Genomic DNA, 9,937 nt, shown 5'->3' on the forward strand with positions numbered 1-9,937 from the left:
AAACATTCATCTCCACCCTGTTCTAGTAACCTTAGTTTCCCTTGAGTCATTCTGTGTTAGAGACGATCCAAAAATCAGTCTCTCTTAATTTATTGTACCCTGGGACAGGAGGAATCTCTAGAAACCGTGAGAGTGGAGCTACACCAGAGTTGATTTATATGGGGATATTGGTATTTCTGGGCATCTCCATGTGTTCGCATCTATGCGCCCACTAAGAGACCGGCAAAGTAAAGACTTACTTTACAATGTGTGAAAACAATATAGCTTAAACCCTCTTGCAGCAAAGTCCGTTTATGTGGCAATATCGTGTTTACTGTGGAAGCTGCTGCCCTGTTATACCATTCATTGTTCAGATGAATCAAAGGCCAACTTTTTTTTTTTTTTTTTTTTTTTGATGTTAGGACTTTGTTGAGCAAAGGACTTTGCAATAAATGCCTTTGGAGAGGGGGCACTTTGCTGAAACAAAGACCCTTGGTGGAGTCAAGGCAGGTCTCTTCAGAACCATAGCAGACCTCTCCTCCTGGCACCAAGTGTAGGCAAGAATAATTACCTCCTCCTCCCTTCCTAACCCAGCAGCTACTAAGCTGCACATTGAAACCTCAAGAATTGCCAACCTCCATGATGGCCAGTGTTTTTGTTTGTGAGGAATGTACTAAGAGAGAGAAAGGGTGTCCCTGGGTGTTCCATTGTTGTGGGTTGGCTCTAATGCTATTTGTATTAATTCAGCTCCCCAAATCATCCAGAAACCCTCACATCAGCCTGCTCAGGGTCCCTGCCCTCAATTGGCTCTAATTGGTGAATAAATTTGCCAGTGGCCAATGGTTGGGTAGGAAGACAGAGGCGGGACTTTAAGCCCACCCCACCCCCACCCTCCCACCCCCCAGCTCTGGGCAGCAGCCTCCTATTACTGCCTAATTCTTCCAAGGTCAAGGACTTCCTGGTAGCTGTTGTCCTATAGAAGCTGAGAAGATGTGAGAACAACTCCCTGGGAGATCCTGCCTCACTGGAGGCTGGGTTCCCACAGGGGAATCGCCACAATGGACTGTCTAGAGTGTGAATGAAGAACAGAAGCATGTCCCACACCCACACCCACACCCCCATCTAGAGTGTGAACAGTCTAAGAGAAGCATGTCTGACCCCACATCAAGAATGACACCAAGGTTAGGCTGAAAGAACAGATGGACAGATGATGGGAGCATCCCTTGCTGTAGGGTACCATTTTCTGGATATTCATATGCTGTGATTCATCGTACTGTGTCCATCTCCTTGGGCTGAAGATACAAATAAAGAACGTGCTTGCTATTTGCCATCGACCTTCCTTGCATTGATGAGAAAATGACGGAAGAGGCAAAGCTAAGGAAAACTCAAAGCTGCTCCTCCACCTGACAGCTCCTTTCATGCGATAAGACAGCCATTATAGTCTCCTTCAGTGTGTGCCCATGGTCATGCAGCAAAAAGGGGGGGATACTGTGCATTTTATGGGTCTTTTTTGGATATATGCACTTAATATTAACTCACTGTTCAAATATTCACAACAGATAATTCTAGATTAGGGCTTTATTTTCCTTCTTCCTTTTTTCCAAAATTTTAAAAGGTTTTATTTATTTACTTCATGTATGTGAGTCTACTGTTGCTCTCTTCAGACACACCAGAAGAGGGGATCGAATCCCCATTACAGATGGTTGTGAGCCACCATGTGGTTGCCGGGAATTGAACTCAGGACCTCTGGAAGAGCAGTCAGTGCTCTTAACCGCTGAGCCATCTCTCCAGCCCCAGGGCTTTATTTTCAAGAACATCAGTTTAATTTGACAAAATAGACATGAAGTTGTTGTCAAACATAAAAATAGGAGTTGAATTGCTTTTTCTTAGATGGATCTTTCACATTGACTTGGCCATATGGACACTGAAAAAGAAGGATTGCAAATTACTATAGATTTCTTAACTGTCATTGTAAGAAAGTACAAACAAGTGCTGTTGGCAATGGTTTAAATCACTTGATCCATATGTTTTGGAGACTCAAGAATACAGTGGGAACTTTAGGTAAATAGCCCTAATTAGGACCAAGGAACCATTTCCTAAGTATATCTTTCCAACCTGAAGAATTTTATTATCAAACTCCCATTCTTACAAAATCCATGGGTGCTAGATTTACACCTCTTACGTATTAGATTAGAAACAGTTCATGGCACAGATAAATGAATTCATAAAAGTGAAGGCTGACTTTTAGAACACTGCCCACAGTTTATAAGAGCATTTACTGTCTAGGCTTCAATTAGAAAGTGGACTAGTAAAAGGAATAACATCTTCTTTTAGAAAAAACATACAAAATGTTCTGTAAACAGATGTTATCTGGTTATAATCTTAACCTATTAACAATGTACCTCAGAGATATGCCTTCCAGTAGGAAACAAATTTCTTCTTTGCTCAAAATAGAGGAAGGAATAATTCATCAGCTTTGATTATTAAACATAGGCACACATTTCTTGAAATAAGCAACCTAAGACCTATAGCACTAACTTTGGAGCAACCTAGCCTCGCACTTACTTTAAACACAGACTAGAAGAAAGCAGAGAATGAAGTGTGGAGGGGGGAAGGGAGGGACAGGAGACAGAGACAGGCAGGCAGAGAGAGGGAGAGACAGACAGAGAGACATGGGGACAGGCAAGCAGAGAGAGAGAGAAAGAGAGAGAGAGAGAGAGAGAGAACGAACCAGAGTCAGAAATAGAGACAGGCAGGCAGAGAAAGAGACAGAGACAGACAGGCATCAAGAGAGTGGTGAGGGGAGGAGGGCGAGATACAGAAATCAAGAGACAGAGAAGAATATGAACTATAGAAAAGCTGAGCCCCAGCACTCAGATCTGTAGGCTGAGGGAAAGCACATAGAACAGGGAGTGGAATGGCAGGGAAGGAAGAAATCTTATCATTTCAAGGTCCACCTCAACCTGGGGCAAATTTCTGCTTCTTAAGGTAGCAGTATTTTTAGGATCTGGTCTGCAACACATATGTATGTATGTATGTATGTATGTATGTATGTATGTATATTTTTGGTTTGGTTTCTCTTCCCACCTTCCTCTGTGCATGCCTAGTGAAAACACCTTCTTTCAGACTTTGTGAGAGCTTCCCTCAAAATAAAGAGGTCCCCTGAATCTCACATCTTAGCATTTGGGGGAGTGGATGCTTGCAGCGAAACGTTACAAAATTCCATTAACTTTAAAGGTCCTGTGTTGGTACTAACAGCTTCATTGTCCTTTGCTAAAACAGCTTGTGAAAAGCGCACTCTAGGTCTACTTAGCTTTTTTTATTTGACTTGTTGTTCAAATAATAGGTATTTATGAAGTCACAGAAGCTCAGCAAACTGCCGGGGTAATTCGAGAATTGTTACTCACGTGTCTGCAGGCAGAACCACAGCAGGCACCTCTCTGCAAGTGGGCCAGCCTGGTGAGAACCACATAGCCAGTAGCTGGATCCAAATAGCTTAGCTGGCCAGCCTGAAGAGGAATAAAACAATGCATCAATCTTCGTTAATGTGCATCATATAGTAATATTTTTAGGCCAAAACAGTTGTAAAAAAATTTTTTTTAAAAAAGAACAGTATTAAATTTCTTTTCCAGTAATTGTGGTGGCGTTTGCAATTAAAGAGTGCGTGCATTTCGATGCTATATACAAGCTAACCGTATGTGATTAGACAGAGAAACATACAGTTTGAGTAAAATGAGACGTTGATGGAAAACAAGAACTCCTCTGTATGCGACAACTATGTGGCTGCCGCTCTGATATTTTTCATTCTGCCTCGAGGTAACAAGCTTAATAACAGGTGATTTAGATGACTTTAAGAGCTTAAGAGGCTGGAAATGAACTGCACTCAGAAGCTGCAGTTACAATTTCAGTACTTACAATATGTGGATAATGATTTAAACTCACAGAAAAGGTGCTAATCAAAGCCAAACAGGCCTCACAGACAAGCATTGCCTTTGCCGGTATTGAATATTTTCTATACCTTCCCGATGTGTTACCTCGAGGCAAGGTCCAGAGTTTTCCTGTCCTCTCCCTCACCAGTGTGGTCGGATCTAGTCTTAACTGAAAAGGTATTGTTTTGCCACGTTAACACTCACTGGCTTCACAAGCTTGATCACCAGCGACTTCCAGTACACCACCTCAGACTTCAGGGATGCATTTTCCACCGATATGCAATTGTGATTTAAAACATAAAGCCTCCAAAGCACTGTGTGTGCAGGGAAAGGTAAGTTGTAACTTCTCCCACGGATGTATATCACGTTAATGATGTTTCATAGCTTCCAGATTTTATAGGAGAACTTCCCTATGGGCTTTTCTATAACACTTTAACCATTAGTAACAGTAACTCAGTGTAGCACTCCTGCATATAGACTTTTGTGAAAACAAGCATGAAGGCAGTAGGCCTTCTAACATGCATATTCTCTCTCTCTCTCTCTCTCTCTCTCTCTCTCTCTCTCTCTCTCTCTCTCTCTCTCCCTCCCTCCCCCCCCCCCAGATAGTCTCACTATATGGCCTTGCCTGGCCTAGAACTATGTAGATCAGGCTGGCCTCAAGCTCACAGCCAACCTGTCTGCTTCAGCCTCTCGAGTATTGGGATGTAAGGACTGCACCAGTCCTGCCAGCTCAGGCATACATTTTCCAACTGGTCATGAACAACTTCAGCTATCCGGCGCTACACTTAATGATGTCACTCATTATGGTTGACATTTAGGTCAACTTATGTTAGTTCAAGTCTAGCTTCACTCTTAAAGGCATTCCTGCACAGATAGATCGGGGCAGTAAGAATCCAGCAAGTCCCAATGCTGGTGGTCTCAGGGGCCACTCAAATCCTGAGGCTATGTGACATCACATGCACCCAACACTGCTTTAGAACGACCCACTGTCAGAACCTCATTTCCTTTTCTTTTCTCTTCCCCCTCCCCACACGAGCTCGAGTTTGACAAACTGGAAGGCAAATACACAACACTGCAAAGTCTTTAGACTCTTCACTTATCGTCTGTGCGTTTCCTTGAGACAATGATCTGGCAACCTGGAAGCCTAACAGGTTGTTCCCCATGTGGATGGTGTACCTCTGAGTTTGCTGACTTCCTACCCACAATTCATTTCTTCGCATTTAAATGAGCCTCCGATAATGAGGCAACAAAGAAGAGGCAAGTTTGCTGACAATGTGACTGGAGAGTGAGATGTCCACAGAAAGCAAGATACCCAGTAGTAGCCTCAGGAGAGAGGTAAGGCTGCTATCTCCCTTGAGGCATGGAAAAATACCGTTGTTTGGGAGTTCTTCTTTGTGGGAAAGAGAAATACCAAGCATGCTTCGGGGCTTGTTTCCGGTCTCCTGGACAGTCATGAAACCTGTGAAACCCATGATGAAAAAGTGGGTTCCCCAGTGCAAATACTTTCCTTCCTTTTCCTATGTTGATTTGAACCACTCTATGCCACTGTTGTTTGCCTTGAAAATCATGAGACTTCGGCTTTTCCCCGCCATATTTGTATGTTTTGTGGAAACGAACTGCATGTATTATATTTAAATAAGAGCATAAGCAAGAATGGTCAAAGGCTGTCAGTAATCTTTTGATAAATCTTTATTCACTTTCAACACTGAAAGGGTTAGATGGTAGATTTTCGGGGCATACTACTCCCAAGGGAGTGTCGACCTTAGGAAATATTCAAGGCTTTCCTCTGCCTCTGTGGTTCAAGCCGAACAAAACAATACTCAGTGGTCTGATCAAGTACTAGCCAAACACAGAGCTTAACACATAGGTTTATTACAAACCACTTTTATATCATTATAAAACTTAACATATAAATAATGCTATCTTCAAATATTGTATTCTAAAGTGTCAGGAAACTGAAGGGAGATAAAGTTAGATATTGGTGGTGACAAGCAATTGTCAAATCCATAAACCAGAAGAAAAGGGTTATTTAAGAACGCCCAGGGAAAAATGCAAACATGGCTGACTATAATTTCTTTTGCTCTCCTGTACTGGAGGCAAAGGTTGAGAGGACGTAGAGCAAAAATGTAAAGCGTCTGTCTCATGTTTTCATTATTAAAGTCAATGGATGGCAGGCCTGTGCAACATACTTTTCCAGTAACTGCTCAGTCCTTCTACCCTCAGTTCCTTAACACCCTTTTCCCCACCCAACACACTCACACACTGGAGGGCGCGCACACACACAAACCCTGAGACAAGCCTTTAGTTGGGACACAGATCAGAAAACGGGCTGAGCCACCAATCTCAGGGCAGACACCTCTCTATCCGGAACGCAAAAGTGTGACCGGGTTTCTCGCAGGACCTTCTGAGCGGACGCACCAGGCCGACCCGCCCAGGCCAGAGGCCCAGCAGCACCCAGCACCTCCGGCCCCGGGCCCGCCTGGGGGTCCGGAGGCCGGACGCGCGCAGGCGCAGAGGCCGCGGGGCAGGCAGGAGCGGGTCTCACCGCGCAGGCGGCCCGGTGCAGCTCGGCGATGTGCCTCTCCGCCGGTGTTAACTCTCGGTTCACTGGATGCCTCTGCTCTTCTTCGGCCGTTCCCCAGGAGCCGGGCGCGGAGCCGCCGCAGGCTCCCTCGGAAGCGGAATGGAGGGTTGAGCAGAGCTGCTGTCGGAAGTCTTCGGCCCAGGGCGGTGACCTCCCAAGTGCTTGTCTCGACAGCGCCCGGATACCCTGGGCGGCCATGGCGCCGGCGCGGTGCGAGGCGGGGTCGGGAGGTGTGGCGTGGGCATGGGAGGCGGGGCCGGGTCTAGGGGGCGGGGCGAAGAGTGGAGGCGGAGCACTGTTTAATGAAGATCGAGCTGCCTCGGTCTCCTGGCTCCTCTGCTGGGAAAATTATGCTCCTGAAGTGGAAGAAGGTACCTTCTCAATTCCTAAAGTCTCTGCTATTTTTTCTCAAATAAAGGGCAAGTGTTTTAATTTCCTGCCAGGCTAGATCATATTTTGTTTTTAAAAGAAAGCACCTTCACCCCATATAGAAAAGACTGCTTGATTGCTGGTCATGTGTGAGAGGGATGAAGCTGCAATCATAAGCTTGGTGACATGTTTTATTGGCCAACTCTAGAATGAAAATCAAGGAAAAGTCTCACACGAAGAAAGGGTGCTATTTTCGTGTAGTGAAAAACCAAACATAAATCCTGTCTTAGAAAGTGACACCTATACTCCTATAAAGTTAATTTAGTGAATTTAGCACGAGCCCAGGAAACAAATTTATGCCTTCAATAAATTAACATCACCCCCAGCCTGAACACCACAGCCTGAATTTCAAGAGAACTCAGTGTTGTTGAGTAATTTTGTTAGTGTTCTTGGTTATAAAGAACTAATGGCAGGAGGGGATCCTTGACAGCAAAAGTGGGTTAGTTGGACAGGAGAAAGGTGTCTAGGCCATCACAGACCATCCCAATTTCTTTTTCCACTGTCTATATTTACCCTCCAACCCTGAGACCACAATTTGATGTCCTTTTTTTTTTTTTTTTTTTAAACCCACAATAGCGGAAACTATTCTCAACAATAAAAGAACTTTTGGGGGAATCACCATCCCAGAACTCAAGCTGTATTACAGAGCAATCGTGATAAAAACTGTATGGTATTGGTTCAGAGACAAGACAAGAGACAGTGGAATAGAATTGAAGACCCAGAAATGAATCCACCCACCTATGGTCACTTGCTCTTTGACAAAGGAGATAAAACCATCCAATGGAAAAAAAGACAGCATTTACAACAAATGGTGCTGGTTGAACTGGAGGTCAGCATGTAGAAGAATGCAAATTGACCCATTATCTCCTTGTATAAAGCTCAAGTCCAAGTGGATCAAAGACTTCCACATAAAACTAGATACACAGAAAATAATAGAAGAGAAAATGGGAAAGAGCCTCAAACACATAGGCACAGAGGATACTTTCCTGAACAGAACACCAATGGCTTTTGCTCTAAGATCAAGAATTGGCAAACGGGACCTCATAAAATTGCAAAGCTTCTGTAAGGCAAAGGACACTCTCAATAGGACAAACCAGCAACCAACAGATTGGGAAAAGAGCTTACCAATCTTACATCTTATAGAGGACTAATATCTAATATATACAAAGAACTGAAGAAATTAGACTCTAGAGAGTCAAATAATCCTATTAAAAATGGGGTAAAGAGCTAAACAAAGAATTCTTAACTGAGGAATACCGAATGACTGAGAAGCACCTAAAGAAATGCTCAACGTCCTTAGTCATCAGGGAAATGCAAATCAAAACAACCCCCACCTCACACCAGTCAAAATGGCTAAGATCAAAAACTCAGGTGACAGTAAATGCTGGCTAGGATGTGGAGAAAGAGGAACACTCCACCACTGTTAATGGGATTGCAGACTGGTACAACCACTCTGGAAATCAGTCTGGAGGTTCCTCAGAAAATTGGACATAGTACTACCTGAAGACCTAGCTATATCATATCCCCAAAAGATGCCCCAACATATAACAAGGACACACGCTCCACTATGTTCATAGCAGCCTTATTTATAATAGCCAGAAGCTGAAAAGAACCCAGATGTCCTTCAACAGAGGAATGGATAAAGAAAATGTGGAACGTTTACACAATGGAGTACTACTCAGCTATTAAAAACAATGACTACATGAAATTCTTAGGCAAATGGATGGAACTAGAAAATATCATCCTGAGTGAGATAACCCAGTCACAAAAGAACACACATGGTATGCACTCACTGATAAATGGACATTAGCTCCAAAGCTTGGAATATCTAAGAAAAATTCACAGATCATATGAAGCCCAAGAAGAAGGAAGACCAAAATGTGATGCTTCATTCCTTCTTAGAAGGGGGAACAAAATACTCATGGGAGGAAATACAGGAACAAAGAGTGGAGAGGGACTGAAGAAAAGGTCATCCAGAGACTGCCCCACCTGGGGATCCATCCCAACTGCAGCCACCAAACCCAGTCACTTTTGCTGATGCCAAGAAGTGCTTGCTGACAGGAGCCTGATATGTGTGTCCCCTGAGAGGCTCTGCCAGATCCCTACTGATACAGATGAGGATGGCTGTAGCTAACCATTGGACTGAACAAGGGGGCCCCAATGGAGGAATTAGAGAAAAGACTTACGGAGCTGAAGGGATTTGCAACACCATAGGAAGAACAACAATATCAACCAACCAAACCCCACCAGAGCGGAAGCTAAACCATCAACCAGTGAGTACACATGGAGGGACCCATGACTCCAGCCACATATGTGGCAGAGGATGACATTGTCCAGCATCAATGGAAGGTCGTAGGAAGGCTTGTTTCCCTAATGTAGGGTAAGGCCAGGGTGTTAAGGTTGGAGTGGACAGGTGGGAAGGGGAGCATCCTCATAGAAGCAAGGACGGGGGGAGGACATGTGGGAGAGGAGGGAAAGGGGATAACATTTGAAATGTAAATACATAGTATCCAAGGAAAATAAAAAAAGATTTATGTATTCATTTGTCTTATGAATGTGACTACACTTGCTCTCTTCAGACACACCGGAAGAGGGAACCAGATCCCATTTCAGATGGTTGTGAGCCAATGATGTGGTTGCTGGGAATTGAACTTAGCATTTCTGAAAGAGCAGTCAGTGCTCTTAACCGCCGAGCCGCCTCTCTAACTCCCAATTTGATGTCCTTAATCACAGATTGAAACAAGTCTATTGATATATTGTAAAACTCAGTGATTTAATAAGGTGGAATACTGTGTTCAAATGCTCCTTTATACTGGAATAATAAATTTGTGATTTGGAGACTACCTGGTGTTCTGAGGGGCTTTAAGGAAATCTGGAAGGATGGGACCCAAGTTAAACCCCCTCAGAATGAGTATCATTAAGCATGAGTATTTAAACATAAGTCAGGTTCCCATTCATCCCCAACCAACACCACAAAATTAAATTTATAGGTTCAGGAGGTAGAGGCCTAAGAATT

At 43.8% G+C, this 9,937-nt stretch overlaps 1 protein-coding gene and 1 long non-coding RNA gene across 3 annotated transcripts; one reads left to right on the forward strand and one right to left on the reverse strand.

Annotated features, from left to right (window-relative positions):
• Window positions 1–1,539: 1,539 nt before the first annotated feature.
• Window positions 1,540–6,714, reverse strand: C13h1orf53 (similar to human chromosome 1 open reading frame 53). 2 transcript variants are annotated; one of them, NM_001108347.1, is given in 3 exon segments: window positions 1,540–1,903; window positions 3,387–3,488; window positions 6,454–6,714. In NM_001108347.1, coding segments are annotated over 3 exon segments (411 nt in total). In that variant the 5' UTR covers window positions 6,691–6,714; the 3' UTR covers window positions 1,540–1,831.
• Window positions 6,315–9,459, forward strand: LOC134481501 (uncharacterized). Its single transcript, XR_015635485.1, has 2 exons — window positions 6,315–6,702; window positions 7,498–9,459. It is a non-coding gene; the product is annotated as an uncharacterized LOC134481501 (long non-coding RNA).
• Window positions 9,460–9,937: the final 478 nt, after the last annotated feature.

This window comes from Rattus norvegicus, chromosome 13 (genome assembly GCF_021556685.1).
Source record: "Rattus norvegicus strain SHRSP/BbbUtx chromosome 13, alternate assembly SHRSP_T2T, whole genome shotgun sequence".
NCBI lineage: Eukaryota > Metazoa > Chordata > Mammalia > Rodentia > Muridae > Rattus > Rattus norvegicus.